General features: G+C 37.1%; 1 protein-coding gene across 17 annotated transcripts in view; it reads left to right on the top strand.

Annotated features, from left to right (window-relative positions):
• chd6 (chromodomain helicase DNA binding protein 6) overlaps positions 1 to 19,219 on the top strand; it is a 75,793-nt gene that overhangs the window by 19,010 nt on the left and 37,564 nt on the right. For 16 of the 17 annotated variants that reach the window (XM_027147461.2, XM_027147469.2, XM_027147467.2 and 13 more), the window contains 10 exons: positions 10,614 to 11,143; positions 11,812 to 11,956; positions 12,274 to 12,423; positions 14,118 to 14,183; positions 14,286 to 14,344; positions 15,555 to 15,672; positions 15,943 to 16,029; positions 16,113 to 16,247; positions 16,451 to 16,572; positions 18,178 to 18,421. In XM_027147461.2, the coding sequence (XP_027003262.1) occupies positions 10,614 to 11,143; positions 11,812 to 11,956; positions 12,274 to 12,423; positions 14,118 to 14,183; positions 14,286 to 14,344; positions 15,555 to 15,672; positions 15,943 to 16,029; positions 16,113 to 16,247; positions 16,451 to 16,572; positions 18,178 to 18,421 (1,656 nt within the window). Of the gene's footprint in view, positions 1 to 4,895; positions 5,019 to 10,613; positions 11,144 to 11,811; positions 11,957 to 12,273; positions 12,424 to 14,117; positions 14,184 to 14,285; positions 14,345 to 15,554; positions 15,673 to 15,942; positions 16,030 to 16,112; positions 16,248 to 16,450; positions 16,573 to 18,177; positions 18,422 to 19,219 lie in introns of all 17 variants that reach the window. The other variant, XM_027147468.2, reaches the window with a different exon arrangement.

The following is a 19,219-nucleotide window of genomic DNA, read 5'->3' on the forward strand; positions in this document are numbered from 1 at the left end:
CCAAATCAATAAAAGTGAAGGCAATGATTTTTTTAATTCATTTATTTATTTATTTCAGTGAAAATTTCCCCCCAATTTTTTTGGTTTAATTTTTGTTTTATTTCCACAAAGTGGTTGCACATGTTGTAGTAGTAATAATAATAATGAATGGTTGACCGAATAAATTCCTAGCCTTATAAGAGTTAAAGACACTGTTTAGTTAATTTGATTCCTGTTGTTTCTTTAGAAAAGATGATAGAAGTTGGCTAACAACACAAATGCAATAAAAGCAGATTTCTGCATATCACCTACTTCCATAGCGCATATTGCGCAGACTCGCTGTAAATTAGGGTTTAATGATAGGCCGCCTTCTCTGTAAACATTCTCATTCGTCACTGAAAAACCCCATACAGTTGAGCAATAATATGGATAAAATATCAAGCTACTACCCTAGATGGCATTAAAATGTGCATTCATGTTTTAATTTGTTTCACTTCTTATTTTAGAATAAATTGAGAAAATGCTACTAAAAAAAATTTTTAAATAAAAAATGAAAAAACTTGGAGCTAACAGGGAGTTAATTCTCAGTGCTGGTCTCAAGCCTGGAGAAAATGGGAGAGCCAAATCTAATATGTGGACAATGTGGGATGAAATGTTTTACCTTCTTGATTGTTGTCTTGGGTACATTATGCTATTAAATCATTTGAAATGAAAGCTGATTTTTTTTTTGTTCCAGTGTAATTCTTTCCATTCCAATACTGTTAGAGGGGACTCTACTGTATATGATACATATCACTATAAATTTGCAAATAAATTTTTTGCAGAGTTTCTACTATATGTACTACATGTACGTTTACAGTATTTGTCTTACGCCCTTATTCAAAGCATTACACAAAAGTCCCTTAATGAATACATCGATACCGGTTTACTAGGTTGAAGACTAAGCATACAATAAGTCTAAAACTCTGTTGGGAGGTAATAGCAAAAATCAAACAAATACAGTGTGTTAAAGGATCTTAGAAAATAGAGTGAGAAGTTGGCTGATATGTGGGGTTGTTGCTAAAGTCTGGGGAACCCAACGCAGGTTACTGCAGGATGGGAATATCCCTTCTAATGTATTTGGTGTTGGGATTAAGCAGATATGGGATCGTTGATGATTGTAGTGATAAAGGGCAGAAGGTCTTGCAAGATGGTCTAGAGCATAGGTCACTAACAGGCGGACTGTGGCCCAGGTCCGGACCCAGAAGCTGTGCAATACGGACCCCGACCTAGAGCCAAAACAAAAGGTTATGATTTAAAACTTGACGGGGTGCTTCTATTTTAACGGCGCAGATTTTGCAATCTTTACAATAGTGGTAGTGGAAATGCACAGACCATTTGCATGCGAGTTAAGTAGGGCTGCACGATTTAGGGAAAATGTCATATTGTGATTATTGAGGTCAATATTGTGATTGCGATATGCGATTGCGAAATAATAAACAAATGGTATCGTGAGTCAACTCGCTTGGTTCTCAAGGAAAATGCACACACAGATTACTGATAATGCTGAAATTTGTATTTCTAAACTCAAACTAGCAACAACAACCTATGCAACAACAAATGCAAAACGTTTTCAAAACAATATATATATATATAAAGTAAATTACCAACTTAAATGCAAGTTATACATGGTATTGCACACACCATTATTGATATTTCCCTTACATATACATTTGCTTTTAAGCCTAATTATTAATTGATTATGATGTGATTGTGACAGTGGAAGAGGTTTCAGGTTGGGGGTAAAGAGTTTTTTCTGTCACCACTTTTGAATAAGAAACAATATCAAGGCTATAAAACTTGTCAAAACTCCGCGAATCACAAAAGTATCAGTGAGAAGTTGAGAACACTCGTTTAAACAGTGCATACACTCGAACTTGACTGCACATCACATTTTTTACTTTATTGATACTGCTTTTAATCGTAATGTAAAGACCGTTCATCGGGACATAAGCTGTCATGTACAATGAAAGCGCCTGCGCAGCGACAGGAAATATCATTTAACGCAAAAAGCCGCCTAGACGGTGGACTTGCGCTCGGGATTTTTATTTTTAATTTTTTTTTTTTTGAGCGGCGTGTGGACGAATTCTTTCTACGCACACACTATTTTATTTCTTGATAACAGACCGCTGCTAACTAACACACCGTTGCCATGGACACACAGGATTCTAACCGTAGAGACGGAGCGCACTATTTTCTTTAACAGAAGCAATACAATTGTTCAGCAGTTTCGTGTTGCAGCCACAGGCGTATGAGACCTGTAACTTGAGCAACAGCGTGAAGCCGCAAACTCGTTCTGAATATTTTAAAGGCGTAACAGCTGATGAAAAAGCAGAGACAATTGTAGACGAAAATGAAGAGAGATTTTATCTTAGTTTTTATTTTATACAAAACATTTCCATCTCGTCTTTTTTAGTCAACAATAATGCATGTTAATTTAGTCTTAGTCAGCGTTTTTGGACAGTGGTGCAGTCTTGTCAGCGTCTCGTCTTAGTCATGAAAAAAAAGGTTGTTGACGAACACATTTCGTCTCGTCTGGCGAAATTAACACTACATATAACAGAGGTAGCATTTTTTTCTGGCCACCAGTTCAGTGTCCGTCTACTCGGCATCCATCTTCACCCGTTCCGCGCTGCACACCGGAAAAAGTCACAACATGACCATATGCGCCACACGTGCCACTGCCTAAACTGAAACTCACTGGTCTTTTTTTTTTATTAGCGGATAGCGGTGTAGTGTTTGAAATAGGCAAACAGCTTTCAGAGAGAATGGGTTGTCATGTCCACACATGCATGTATTTATTATTTATTTATTTCAGAAAATCGCAGCATTTTGCATCATATAATCGCACAGGCTTGATATCGCGTTTGCGATTGTGATGTAATTAATCGTGCAGCACAAGAATTAAGCCATCCCACATGATACCACTTAGCCAATCAAATCTGTGCATTCCTGAAGTAAACGCTGCGACTCAACAGCGCAAGACAGATGAGAGAGAATTTAGAGTAAAGTTACACATGAAAGAATTAGCGATACATGTAGAAAACAAAGGGAGAGAAACAGACGAGTGAGACAGAGAAAGAGAGAGAAACAGACGAGTGAGACAGAGAAAGAGAGAGAAACAGACGAGTGAGACGGAGAAAGAAAGAATAAAGAACAAATGACGCTCTCCAAAAAGAGAAAAGTGGACAGCGAAAACATCCAGAATGGACAGACTCATTTCTGTTCATACTTCCCACTTCACATTAAACCAGTGTGTCTCACATGTTCAGAAACCGTGGCACTTATTAAAAGTGACAATGTGAAACACCATTATGAGACAAAACATACAGGTTTTGAACAAACACATCCACTCAAATCTGAAGACAGAGTCCCTGAGACAGCTTTCCCAGGTCTGAGGAAAGTAGCCCTATACATCCTGACCATGTTTGGCTCTACATACAACTGCGAGGCAGCTTTCTCTACAATGAACATAATCAAATCTAAATATTGTTTCAGGGTCACTAATGAGCAGTTCCACATGTGTATGAGAACGGCCCTGACTCCATTCAAGCCCAGGTTTAACCCTAACCCAAGCCAAGCTAGAGCTCAATTCTCTCACTGAGATATAAAGGGGAAAGTTAAGCACTTTATTTAAACATACACAATTTTCGCATTTTATTTATTTTCTCTTATTTTGAAATGTAGCCCTACTTTTATTTATTTAATGAGAGAACTTTATACATATCTACAATCATACATATGTTCAGTTCTATGTTACATGACAATAAATATTGTCGAAAGGTTTTTGAATTGTACTGAATTTATTTGATTTGACAGTCAGGTATTGACTGCTTGCAGATGTTGATGCAACTACTAGGCTACTTAAATATATATCACATTAACTAGTTAGACATTATGGTCTTCTGGACCTTTGCTTCAAGAAATTTTCTCTTACTGGGCTTCTTTAAATTTTAGTTGAATACCTCTGGTCTAGAGCATAATAGAAGGGATTGGATCTAATGGGAAGGTGGTAGGATTGCAGGACAGAATGACTCGTAGGCTCTTAAGTTTGAAAATGTGATGATGAAGGAGAATAGAAATCTTGGTTGTTTCATGTATTGGTAGTCAGGGAAGTAGTGCAAATACTACAATGACTAACTAAAATAGATTTTTTAAATAAAATTGGTCATTTTAATTACATAAAAAGGGTATATTCTATGAGACCGATTAATTCAATTTAAAGTCACACACATCTTACTAACCCCAAACATTCTGTAGATGTAGTTTGCCTCATAGCCTTCTGTCTGTTTATTTAATTAATATTCCAGACAGACACAGTGACGTTGAGATCAGGGCTTCTGTGGGTTGGACATCTGTGTCAACTTATGAACACACAACCATCTAGCAATGATAATTCATATTTTGAGATAATTCACGTAAACCTACTTTTGAAAATTTATTCTAGCACTTTTAATAAATTCGGGGGGGAAAATGCTAGCAGAAAATTAAGTACAGTCTGTTCTCAAATCTAGTTTAATATTTCTAAAGACAATGATCTAGGCCCTTTCAGTCCTTCTTTGGTAGATTCTTCACATTCATCTGATGCCTGCTCATTCATGCAGATATCCATCAATCATGTGGCAAAAATTCATGCAAGTACAGATCAATAACCTCAGCAAATGTTCACATCATGCATCTGAAAAAGGGGGATGGATTTCTTTTATTTTAACTATGGCCTGTTTATTGGCACCAGATGGGCTGGTTTGTGTGTTACAGAGACTCCTGGAATTGAAATTTATATCATATAAGATATTTGACACTACTGTATTACATCAGCTTTGAATTTTGTGTAGCGTTATACCCCTAACAGACACTAGTATTGTGCATTCTTTCAGATGAGACCATACAGTAAAGAGTAGAATGGTGGTGCAGTGCGTGACCTGCCTCCTTGTAACTCCATGGTCGCTGGATCAATCCTGGATCAAACCCTCATTGGTGGATGACTCTAAAGCATTCCGGTGTGTGAATAATTGTCTGAATGTGTGAACGCACCTCATACCTAATGTTATCAGGTTTTGGACCCACTGCACCCCTTTCCAGTATACAACTTTTTGTGAAGATAAATGACTAAACACAGATGCTTATAAACTGATTTAAAGGGGATGTGAAGGGGATTATAAATAAACAAACAAACACACAGATAGACAGATAGATAGATAGATAGATAGATAGATAGATAGATAGATAGATAGATAGATAGATAGATAGATAGATAGATAGATAGATAGATAGATAGATAGATAGATAGATAGGAAAGAAAGAATTGAATAAAACGTCTTTGCAAGGCTTTTGGAATTTGTATTTTAATTATTTTTTTAATTGGAATAATTTTATTTCGCCATGTTGGGATATATTTATTTGACGAACAATTATAATCTGTAAGTTTGTAAGATTGTGGCATTTGATTAAATATATGTAATATGTGTGGGGTTTTTTTTGTCTAGTATTCCTCAGTTTGATATAAACCTATTCCAAAGATGTTTATGCATTTTATGTGCAAAAGGGAGCTCTCTTTGACCAGAATGCAGGTGTGGCAAGAAATGGATGTTTGGAGCTGGTATTGATTTCATATGGCACTTGATTGTCTGCGAGTGTCTGTCTCTCTATCTTGGTCTTCCTCTTTGTTTGTTTGTATGTGATTGCCAGGAAATTATGCCAATCTAAACATTTATTTTACACCATATCTGTATAATAATTTCATTCATGGAGCTTTTGTGTGTATGCATTTAGCATGGAATATATATACACCTTTTAATGCAAGCAAGTCACTGTGCATAATCTAAACTGAAACTCTGTTTCCAGGCAGTTTTATATGGATTTATTTTAAAATTGAACATGAATGTCTGAATCTTCTAAATGCGCCCCATAGCCTGTGGTGACCAAAGGGTTACCACCGAGATCGCATGTTTGCGTTGTTGCTTCTCTCAGCTTGGTTGCGAGTCTGTTGCCATGACAACGGCCTTGATTCATGCCCACCATGGAAAGCTTGTGATTCATTGATATTATCCCTATACCTGTCTGCAGATGCCTGCTGAGGGTATTTGAATGCATGTGTGTGTCCTTGTCTGTTTTTCTGCACATGTGTACTGCTGTGGTAGGCTTGATTAAAAATTAGAGTTCAGTGAAAGAAATCCTTAGCTTAATGTGTCACATAAACATTCAGGCCTCTCTATCGGTCTGTTGTTCTGATCACACCATGTTTGATAGGAGGTATTGGGCTGCAAATGGAAAAGTAACAAATTGGACAAATTTGTTTTCTTGAGAGACACTGGGGTCGGTGGATTCCACAAATAATTCTTTGCCAAATCCAGTGTCAAATAAAAGGTTTAAATAAAATCAGCACAATTTATTTATCTATTTTTCTTTTTTTTTTTTTTTATTTGAATCAGATGGAAAACAGTTTAATTCCTAATAGCTTGTACAGTACACAAATGGTCTCTGAAGAAAGAAAGAAAACCCTGTTTATTCACGATCTCTTTTGGGATCCTGATGGTGAAGTCATGGCCTAATGGTTAGAGTTTGACTCCTAACTCTAAGGTTGTGGGTTCGAGTCTCAGGCGGGCCACGACTGAGGTGCCTTTGAGCAAGGCACCGAACCCCCCCTCAACTGTGTTCACGGTGTGTTTGTGTTCACTGCTGTGTGTGTGCACTTTGGATGGGTATGGGTCACCATACTTAGCCGTATGTCTCGTCACGTAGCAGATAAAATGTATGTAGAGAAAGAAGTGCCACCTGACAAAGCAGACAACACCAGGTGACATCCTGAACAGGTAATGACTGTCGTGAAGTCAATATGGCTCAATAGAGCAGTTATTTTATAGAAATCAATAGAGCAGGTTCACTCCACTTATCATTGTTCACCCCACATTATCATTGTTTATTGCATGATTGTTTCCCATGGATTACCAGTTTTTCCCAATGAAGCGCTGTTCATCAAACTCTCAGACTTCTTTGTTTTTAAACTTCATTATTGTTGATTTGCAAGTAATAAAAGTAAATCCTTCCCTTGATGTGCTTTCATTTTGCTTTTTAATGTACTTTCAATTTCACTTGGAGTACTTTAAAAAATTTTTTTTTTTTTTTTTTTTTTTTTAAATGAAAGACTAGAGGATCTTAATTCCGTTGATCAACTTTGTGCACAGGTCTTTGTCAGTGAACATTCCAAAACTTTTGGAATTTACTTCATTTGAAGTTGTAATGAACTCTGAAATGACCCTGACCTATTAGTTCCTTTAGGACTTCTTGGTTGCACAGTTACACTCGACTATAAGGCCCCGTTCACACTGCAGGTAAAAGTGGCCCAAATCCGATTTTTTGGGGGTCAAGTCTGACCAGGTCAGACTTCTTCAGGAGTAGTGTGAACACTCAAATCGCTTCCATATGTGGTCCTGAATCAGACCCAAATCTGATTTTTTCCAATGTGGCTGCAGTGTGAACAGCCAAGGCGGATTTGATGCGACTTTTACCTCAATGTACATCGACATTCGTCACAATTATGCGCCGGCGAAGTCTTTTTTTTTTTTTTTGCGTAACACACACACACGTTACCAGTTGCCGTGTTTGTGTCACGTTTTCGCCGGCGCAAAAAAAAAAAAAAAGTGAGCCGGCGCAAACTTTTTTTTGTGCCGCTGAAAACGTGACAGAAACGTGACTGGTAACGTGTGTGTGTGTGTTAAGAGTGTTATATAAAGTGATTACGTGAACCAGCTCATAAGGTTTGCATTGAATACATCATATTATAGCCTTACATGATATGTTTGCTTGCACCAGATGATACAATACTTCCTCCATAACCTCGCCAACTTTTTAGCGCAACGGCATGCTGCGTGTGACGTCATTGTTATTGTTCGTTTGCGCATGTGGGTCAGTTCGAAACAGCAAACTGTTCACACTGGTATCTGATATAGGCCACATTTTAAAAGGTAATGTGAACAGCCAAACAAAAAAAATCAGATCTGAGCAAAATATCCGAATTGAGCATTAAGACATGCAGTGTGAACGTGGCCTAAATCTTTGTAGAAAGGACATTATTTACATTTATGTAATTTACTATCTTCCTCATATCATTTCTCAGGGAGTTCACAATTTTTATTTTGTTTGTTTCTGTAAAGCTGCTTTGAGACAGTCAGTTGTTAAAGTGCTATAAAAATAAATTGAATCGAATAATGAATCCGTATATTCTTTTATCCATTAGGATAATTAGCAAATAAAATGACACATTATGGAACATATTTATAGAGTAATTATTAAAAAAAAAAGTATCAAGTTTGTGTATGTCTTTGTTGTTGTTGTTAGAGAGAAACCTTGCACATGCTGTGCATCCTATTTTTTATTTATTTTTTTATTTATCGCCCTACTCCCTCTTTTTTTTGTAGGGGCATTTTCAGACATAATACTTGGAGTGCTTAAACTGGTGGAATTACTAAGTATGAGATATTTGACAGGTTTCAGGTTGAAAATTCTTCCTTATTTCGTAATTTGTAGAGAAGAGATTGATGTGTCAGAGGTCAGTGTAAACCAGGGCTGATTCAAATTCACATCAAATTAGGTAATTAAAATAAATTTAAGACTGATTCAACTTGTATAAATTTCATCAATGTAAGTTGTAATGTAAGTCAGTAGAGTGGCCACCATACCTATGTGCACTCCTGACTGTTTGGGCATGTTCCTGATGACATGGCAGATAGTGTCCTGGTGATGTCCTTCTAGACCTGGATGAAGGCATCACTGAGCTCCAGTCTGTGGTGATGCTATCATTCCTGGACCAAATTATACCACTGGCTAGCACTGCCATGGTCTGTGTCACCCTCCAAGGATATTCGTCCCCATACTATCACTGACTGACCATCAAACTTGTCATGCTGGATGATGTTGCAGGCAGAATAACTTTATTTGCGGCATCTCCAGTCCTTTTTGACGTTTGTCATATGGGCTTAATATGAACCTGCTTTTATCTGTGAAGAGAACGATGCACCAATAGTGTACATGCTTTTTTTCAGCATCAACAGGAATTATGTTTTATTTTAGGAAAGATTTTTTTTCCTAAAATAAAATGATAATAATGTCTAGTGCAAACAGTGCAAGACAAAAGACAATGCAGACAGACAATACAAAACAATACAAAATAGTGCTGGCCAGGATTGTATAAACTATAAGAGGGTTCTTGTAAACATATAAATGCATATATGTGCATATTATATAATAGCATTGAATTGTGGTGTGCAAAACAGAATGTAAACAGTGTGTGTACGTTTAGTACAGGTGAGTGTGATGTTTACTACAGTTCAGTTCTAGGTGTTAAAGAGTCTGATGGCTTGAGGAAAGAAACTGTTACACAGTCTGTCTTACCCAGAAAGCCTCAGTACCTTTTCCCAGACAGCAGGAATGTGAACAGTGTGTATGAGTTGGGTCAGCCACAATGTTGTTGGCTTTTTGGATTCAGCGTGTAATTTAAATGTATTTGATAGAAGGAAGGCAGATGATCTTCTCAGCTGTCCTCACTATCCACTGTGGGGTTTTGTGGTCCAAGACGGTTCAATTCCAAACCAGATAGTGATTCAGCTGCTCATGCTGCTCTTGATGGTCACTGTCACAGGCAGGTGAAGTTGTCCTGTAGTTAATGATCGCCTGGATTCCCTTTCACACGTGTCTGGTGTCGCTGTTGTCAAGGAAGTTGCTGTGGATTCTCTGGGCATGTGCTCGCTTTGCCTCTTTGTGTCTCTGAATTCAGCAGTGCATGCACATTTGTGGTCATTCACAGCTTCTGGTTGGAGCGTGCGGTGATGGTCTTGGAGACAGTCAAGTCATCGATGCACCTGCCAATGTAACTGGTCACCGATGTTGTGAAATTGCTGTTGGTTGCAGCCTCCCTGAACATTTGTCAGTCAGTGCATTTAAAACAGTCTTGAAGGGCAGCGGTGTCTCCTGGTTGCTTGGTTTTCACCTGCTTCAGAACCAGTTCAATGCATCTGGTGAACTAAGGGCTGGCTGAGGTACATTTTGACAAATTAAAAAAGTAATTTATTTAAAAGGCTATTTTGACAAACCATGGGGCAGTGTTTTCATATTGGCTATTAAATTAACACACTTTAATGGAAGTTAGAAGGGTTGTTGGGAAAAATGGTGACTGACTCCTGTCAAGGTGACTATAGTAACATGAATAAAACCTGGTGAATTTACTTGAATTCCCAAACATATGTAATGAATTCACACAGTTGTTCTTAGATATTAGTTAATCCTGATATTCATTAATACGGTTTTGCCGTGATTAAACCAGTGTAAAACATTTTGTTTAGCTTGAAAAAAATTGAGTAAGGCCTCTGGGGATATGTTACATTTCTAGAAACACCCCTGGTAAATTCATGACTCAAGTTGCATCTAAAATTGTGTGTACGTTCATTATAACTAGCATTTAAATGGCTCGTATTTTTAAATTGTATTTTTATGTTGCATCTATTCGTATTAGTGTAATACTTTGAGCAGTAAACCAATAATTGCTGCTGTTCTTTCATCTGAGTGAGAAGTTTATTTATGCTTGTTTTATTGTCTTACAGATGACCGCCACACACATTTTAATGCACGCCTCAGCTACTTCCGCCAGCAATGCCTCTGAGCAGAGTGCACAAACCACTTTTTCAATAGGCCACTTTGGCAAGGAGCAGATCCGTATCATTGATGGGCCATCTAATCACTGTGTGGCTCATGCAAAGCTCTCTGGGATGAGGGAATTAGTCCAAGGGTCTACCAGCCCTAGTCCCCACCTTTCTGTTTCACCAGTCAATAGCGAGGAGGATGATGGCGGAGGTGGGCCCAGGGTGAGGAAAAAACGCAAAAAAAAAGACAAGAAAGACACAAGAGAGGACAGAGACTGTGACATTAGACCAAGGAAAAAGAAGGTACAGAAAGAAGGGAAGGGACTGCTCCTGAAGAAATCAAAAATGCTGAAGGAAATAAAAGAGACAAAGAAGGCAGAAGGGAAGGCAGTAAAGGATCCTAAAAAGGTCAAGAAAGTTCAAGAAGTCAAGTCAAAAACACAGGGAAAGGATGTGACCTCCCTACCAAGGCAGCGTGGTAGGAAGCCAAAGTGAGTACAAATTATGGCTTTAAACTGCATTCGTTATTTAGGTCAAGAATGCAACAGGATAGGGTATTTTATGACTGGATAATTTTATAGGAATATAATTAAAAATGTTGTGATGAGATGCTGAAACAATTTGCAGTTGATTATTTTCCTTGAACTTATAGACTTACATATTGTTAAATTTAATATTGTATTTAACCATTGTGGACACTTTGCTTTACCCTTTCATGATGCTCATGTACAAAAATGTCCACTACATTAAATAAAAATATATCATAAATAAAGTGTCCAGAAGGGTTAATATTATCTCAGTGTGACAAGTTCCTGTTACCACTTACATTATAATAGCTGCAGTTGAGGCCATACGTTTAGATACACCTAAGTTAAAGACATTGTTTTCCAAGCAGCAACTACTCACTAGCTATGCTGTTATAGAAATGTAACACCCCTTGAGCAGTCAGGTTTAGGAATAAATTAGTGAGTTATTATCAGCACATTATAACTAAAAAGAATTGTCAAGCTTTATTTGCTTCATCTGCCTTAGTAGAGACGCATCATTGCCTAGTGTGATTCACTATATGATTTATGTGTGAGATCTTAAAAATGTAATGTAAGATCTACAAAAAAATGCAAAGCTTCATGTTCTAACGAATTTTTCTTTTGTTCTGCAGAGAGCAGAGTGTTGTCCCCCTGGAAAAAAGGAAAAAAGGGAAGCGGAAAAGCGATGCCTCGCAGGAGGCAGCTGAGAGCGATGATACAGCCTCACTCTGTACACTGGCTACAGGAGAAGAGAGCACAGACCCTATGGACAACACTGTGAGTTCCCCATTTATGTTTTTGTCATATCTGCAGTTCATTCTGTCCATTACATTTAATGTTGTTGTATTTCCATTGATGAATAAAAGGTCTAAACTTTACCTAGCTTATATATATATATATATATATATATATATATATATATATATATATATATAATGTGTGCGTGTGTGTGTGTGTGTGTGTGTATATATATATCAATCACTCATTTTGCCTATGTTTGTGATCTTTGTGATTACTTTCTCTCACTCACCATGCATATGTGTCATAACTTAATAACTTTCACTCATTGGTTTTGTTCTTTCCCTTGTCTGCAGAAAAGGAGATCTGGACGTCAGGTGAAGCGTAGGAAGTACAATGAAGATCTAGATTTCAAGGTTGTGGATGATGATGGTGAAACCATTGCTGTGTTGGGAACGGAGCGAATTCCAGCACTCTCCTCCTCTACTCTCGCTTGGCAAGCAGAGGTAACTGCAGGATCTCCCACTATTCTACATTACTACACACTACTTTTTGCCTTCTATCCCATCCATTAAAATGTACACAAACACCATGATGATAGATATACAGTGGTGTGAAAAACTGTTTGCCCCTTCCTGATATTTTTTTAATCTTTTTGCACGTTTGCCACGTTTAAGATCATCAAACAAATTTAAATATTAGACAAAGATAACACAACATGCAGTTTTTAAATGAAGGTTTTTATTATTAAGGGAAAACAAAATCCAAACCCACATGACCCTGTGTGAAAAAGTGTTTGCCCCCCCCTCCCCCCCCCAAACAACTTGCCTAAACAACAAAATTCAGACAGAGAGAGATAGAGACAGAACAGAAAGATGTGTAAGGTTAAACTGACCTGCTTGTCCTTCTTTTGTATTTTAATTTTTTTCTAGAACTTTGTATCTGCATCTTTAAAACAGGGATACAAAAAAAACAATTAAAGCACCAATAAAAGACCATACAAATCATTATCATGCGCTGACTACAGACTGAAATTGAAAGCTAGCATGGCCCAAGTCTATAATGGTCGAACATAAAACAAATACAGTAACCTCGGGAATTCGCGTTTCGTGAATTTGTGAAATTTTCATTGAACCTAACTAATGCATTCGAGATTTTTTTCACAGATCTGCAAAATTTGCAAAATCCTCGAAAAAGTTAATTACTCGAACTCGAAAAGTTAATTACTATTTTGTAATTGTAAATGTTAACATAAATTCAATACAAAAATTACAAAATTTTCTGCTAGTGTATATATACACTAGATAATGGATACTCTACCGAGAATGGGCAATGACGCAAGTTCCATGACGACGCGCTATTGGCTGGAAGGGTTGGAAATACCCAATCACTCGACAGGCTACCATCTTTCCTTGTTGATGTTTGGTTTTAGCTCGGATGCTTTGTATACTAGTGAGAAAGTGTTGGCCCCCTTCCTGATTTTTTATTTTTTACACAAGTAAACACAACATGCAATTTTTTAAAAAAGGTTTATATTATTAAGGGAAAGCAAAATCCAAACATGGCCCTGTGTGAAAGTGTTTGCCCCCCTGTTAAAACATAACTGTGGTTTATCACACCTGAGTTTAATTTCTCTAGCCACACGCAGGCCTGATTACTGCCACTACACCTGTTCACAATCAACAAATCACTTAAATAAGACCTAACTGACAAAGTGAAGTAGACCAAAAGATCCTCAAAAGCTACACATCATGCCGAGATCCAAAGAAATTCAGGAACAAATGAGAGAAAGTAATTGAGATCTATCAATCTGGAAAAGTGTATATAGCCATTTCTAAAGCCTTGGGACTCCAGTGAACCACAATGAGAGCCATTATCCACAAATGGTGAAAACATGCAACAGTGGTGAACCTTCCCAGAAGTGGCCATCAAACATGTAAATAAAATAATTCAGGAAAGGGCCAACAATTTTTCACACCACTATGTCTATGTGCAGAATCATATGCTTGATGAATTTTCATTTGACATGGTTTGGCATGACATCTTAGGAAAAAGATCAAAAAAAAAAAAAAGTCAAAGGAAAAAGTCAAAAAGTGAAAGGACCTGCACACAAGCACAGATTTTAAATAGGTATAGCTCTAATATTATCAGAAATGATTGATTTTGTCTTTGTCTATTCTTACTTTACTCTTTGTCTCAGGAACCCCCTGAAGATGAAGCCAACATCATTGAAAAGATTCTCTCTGTGCGGACTATTAAGAAGGAGGTGACGTGGCCTCTTTTCTTATTTTAATCACTGTTTGTTGTAGTGTGTGAAGTGTGAACATTTCCCTCACCTATTTTTCTGTTATAATTCTTATTATTTCAGACATTCCCTGGAGAACTAGTTGAAGAGTCAGAAGAGTTTTATGTGAAGTACCGAAATTTGTAAGTCAAATTCTTAACCTTAATGTTTAATGGGTGGCAAGCACTTACATTCCACCTAAAATCAGCCTTTCACGCTTTTTTACGAGTGGTCTTTTTTTTATTTAAAATGTATAAAAAGTATCCCAAGGATACATTCAGATCAACACAGAAATAGTTTTAATAAACACAAAATTAGTTCATTTCTGTTAATTTCAGCATTCTATGCAAATGATATCTAAAGAGGACTTAACACCTATATGCAAGGCATAACAGTAGTGTCCAAGAGATTAAATTAAATCATGTATACTTTCTTTTTCCCAAACAGTAACTAAGTAACTAAACAGGACTTATTAACACCTGTATGCCCACTGTTACCATAATCTAGAAGAGGTTCAATTCAAATGTGCACTTGAAAGACGTTTTTCTCCCCAATGCAATGAAGATGGTTTTAGAAACATGGTCAAAACCTGTATTAGATTTTCCACCAGCAAATCTAATACAGGTTTTGAAAATAACCTTAAAATAACCTTATATATTTCTCCAATAAATTTTGGCATATTAAGGCCATCCCAAAAACTGGCAAGTCAACCAGCCAATTTGAATTTTATCAGAAGAGTTGTGTGTTTTTTTTTGTTTGTTTGTTTGTTTTTGTTTATTTTTTTCCCATTTTCTAGTACAAAATATGTCGTCTTTTATTTTTTTAACCAATTTGGAAAAGCTTCAGCAATTGTATAGAATCCCTGTAGAAAATAAAGTAAGGGTCATACTCAGTGGCCCAAGAGTGGCAGTTTCTCAGTTCTAGGGCTTAAACCTGACCATGTGAACTGTAACCCAGAGCCTTAACCATTGAGCTACTGCTGCCCTATAAACTGTCCCTTTTTCTAAAGTTTTCAATGACGTTTGTCCAACAAGTGGATGCTATAATTCAAAAAAATAGCAAAAATGCTAATAACTAATAATTTTTACTTCAGGAATTTGATTTGCCAGACGTAATGCCAGCCTTTGTCACTGAATAAAAGGTTGTTTTTTTTTGCATCTCCAAATTTGTCCCAATTGTCATGAAATTTGGCTGACAACATCACAAGATTTTCATATGACACATTTTTCCATCAACTCCAAACAAATTTGAATGCCAAGTCACCATACAGGAAATAAGAGAATTTTGTCAATAATACATAATAAAATTTGTTGTCCTGCTGTGTGGTGCTGTGCTTTTTTCTTTCGTTGCTAGTTCCTACCTTCACTGTAAATGGGCAACATTGGAAGAGCTGGAAAAGGACCCACGCATTCATCAAAAAATTAAGCGCTTCAGGAACAAATACGCACAAATGAAGCACATTTTCTCAGAGGTATGGTTGAGTGTGAACGGGGTAGTATAGTTAAAATAATTTGCTGGTATGATTATCCAAATCTAAATCAATTGCTTTTATTAACCTGGTTGGTATGTATTGTTATAATATAGAACATGCTCAAAAAAACAATGAACATGATTATGTGGAATTTATGTCATTCTCACCCATTTGTTGATATCCATAACATTTGTTTAGGTGGTGTTTTTTTTTATTTAGTCGTATTTTTATGGTGTTCTGTATTAGTAATATCAGTGTCAATCTCTCCAGTTGGATGAAGACCTCTTTAATCCTGACTATGTTGAAGTGGATCGGGTTTTGGAGATTGCGATCACTACAGACACAGAAACTGGAGAGGGGAGTATCATTGTAGGAGTAATAGAGTAAATACAATCTGTGGCTTATACTGCTATTAGAAGTCATTTCATATGTACTAACAGGAGGTGACACACTACCTGGTAAAATGGTGTTCTCTACCCTATGAAGAAAGCACTTGGGAACTGCAGGAGGATGTAGACCCTGTGAAGATTCGTGAGTTTGAGGAGCTCAAGAAAATACCAGACCTTACACCTGTTGTAAGTTCTTACATTGAAATCAACTGAAAGAAATTTAGTACTGAGTACTGAGACACACTTTTGTTATTCAGTGTTCACCTATTATAATTTTATTTCACCTGAAGGTAATGCATTGTATTTAATGCAATGACTTCTTATATGAAATGTTATGCTTTTAAATAATTCTCAGTAGTTACATACTTCCTCTCATTGTTTCACTGTAGGAGAGGCCTGCACCAGAGCATTGGCAAAAGCTTGAACAGTCTCGTGAATACAGAAATGGCAACCAACTCCGAGAATACCAGCTAGAGGGCATGAACTGGCTTCTTTTCAATTGGTACAACAGGTAATAACACTCAGATTTTACAAAAAGTATGGTATGAAAACTGACCTGCTTAAAAAAAGTTTCAAAAACCTTTTATATAAACTTTTTTAAAACTCACTGGGTGACACTGGTTTGACAAGATTGTGGTTAAAAATGTTCGTTACACTCACTAAACAATTTATTAGGAACACTATACCAGGTAGGGCATCCCTTTGTTCTCAAAACAGCCTCAGTTCTTGATGATGTTCGTAAATCTTTTATTTTACCACATCTAAAATTTGCTTAGATCCAGTGACTGGGAAAGCTTCTGAATAATACTGAACACATTGTCATGTTCATAAAAAACAGTCAAGATGACTTTTTTTGCTTTGTGATATGGTGAATGATCATGCTGGAAGTAGCCTTTAAAAGATGGGCAAATTGTTGTCATGCAGGGATACACATGGTCTTAACAATACTCATATAGTCTGTTGCATTCAAGCAGTGTTTGATTGTTACAGGCAGAAAGTGTTCAAAGACAACATACTGTATCCCACATCATTACACCACCACCATCAGCCTGGACTATTGACACAAGGCAGGTTGGGTCAAAGAATTCATGCTATTGGTACCAATTTTGACCCTACCATTTTTGTACCTCAGCAGAAAATGAAATCAACCCGGGCTACTTTTTCTATTTTTCAGCTGTCCAGTTTTAGTGATAATGAGGTCAATGCAGCCTTGGCAACATAGGTGAAACCTGCAGAACAGAACAAGCCAAACTAGCAGTGACTAATAATCCATCTGCTTCAATGTTCAAAGTGTTGTGCATTCTGTAATGCAATTCTGCTGGTCATGATTATATTGAATAGTTATACAGTAGACTTCCTGTCAGCTTAAACCATTTTCCTTTGACCCTCTTTGAGCATTTTCATATGCATGACTGCCACTAACAGTTGTGGATTGTGAAATCTCACAGTTCTGAGTAAACTCTGGAAACTGCTGTGCATGAAAAAAGTCCAAGAGATCTGCATTAAAAGAAATACTCAAACCTACCTGTCTCTCACCAGCAATTATGCCACAGTCAAAACTAAGATCAAATTTTTTCACCATTACTGATGGTCCATTTGAACAGTTTGAAAAGTACCCAAACCCAAATTTTATTTGTCACATACAGAGTACGACATGCAGTGAAATGCTTTAAGCTTTTGCATATCCGAAGTTATTATAAGCCCTGGGGTCAGAGCACAGGGTCAGGCATTGTACAGAGCCCCTGGAGCAGGTGAGGTATAGGGCCTCGCTCAAGGACCCAAAGTTGATTTCTCAGCAGGTTGTGGGCTTGAACCCCTGACCTTCTGATCAGTAACCCAAAGCCTTAACCACTGAACCATCATGTCCTCCCACATCTATATGATTTTGTTAATTGCACTGTTGCCACATGATTGCGTTAATGAGTAGGTTTACAGAAATTCCTAATAAAATGTTATGTGAGTGTATATCTTAGAAATCAGCTTTACTCTCAAATAAACATTGTAAGTGAAGAAACAAACATGGACATTTTTTAGCACTTACTTTTCATCAGTGATGTTAACACTCGTACACAAAAATTATTAATCAAATGTCATATACTGTCATCTTCCTTTTTAGGAAAAATTGTATCCTAGCTGATGAAATGGGGCTTGGAAAAACCATCCAGTCCATAACGTTCCTTTATGAGATCTTCCTTATGGGTTTGAGAGGTCCCTTCCTTATCATTGCCCCTCTCTCCACTATTACAAACTGGGAGAGAGAGTTCCGCACATGGACAAACATTAATGTAATTGTTTATCATGGTAGCCAGATCAGCCGCCAGATGATCCTGCAGTACGAGATGTATCACAGAGACGAACAGGTATATTCAATTCAGTTTCATTTGTAATTGTGTTTAAAATATACATTGTCACAATGCAGCTTTGCAAAACTATAGGTGTAGATTTATGATAAGATTCCTAATGAGAGAGTCGAATGTGGCTGGAAGAAACCTTTTAGAGAAACCAGATCCAAAAGGGAATCCATACTTTTAAGGTTAACACCCATTAATAGGATTAGTCATAATACTTTCACAGTTATGTACACTAAGGTCAAATGCTTTGTGTGTTGAAAGGATGTTTAGAAGGAAAAGCATAATCTTTAAGATTACAGCTGTGGTTCTTATGTTCAAGTTTACAGTATCTAATTGAGAGTCACAATTTCAGAAGATCCAAAGAGAAGAAATGTCAGGATGAATCAGGGAGGTCTGGAGAACAAGAGGTAGAAGTGTCAGAATCAGACAGACAACTCGCGTTAGGCAGAAGCAGTCCATGAACAGCTCAACAGAGGGAAAGAAGAGAGCAGGTTGTTAAGACTGTGTCTGAGTCCTGAACACTAATTCTATACAATAGTTGGGTGGCTTTGACAGAAAAAGCACTTGTGTCCTGCCATAGTTGGTATTATTATCATTAATTCAGGTACTTTAAAGAACCCAAAAAGTTGGATCAATGCAGGCATGGCAGATCATAATAGACCACAATTTTGCTGAAGTACTGGTACTGGAATGGTTTTGATGTGTAAAAAGGCCATCTTAGTAATATTATCTGCACAAGATTCAAACGAGAGACAGGCGTTAATGATTACATCAAGATCTTTCACTGCTGGTCCTAATTTAACAGAA

This window comes from Tachysurus fulvidraco, chromosome 5 (assembly GCF_022655615.1).
Source record: "Tachysurus fulvidraco isolate hzauxx_2018 chromosome 5, HZAU_PFXX_2.0, whole genome shotgun sequence".
Taxonomy (NCBI): Eukaryota; Metazoa; Chordata; class Actinopteri; order Siluriformes; family Bagridae; genus Tachysurus; species Tachysurus fulvidraco.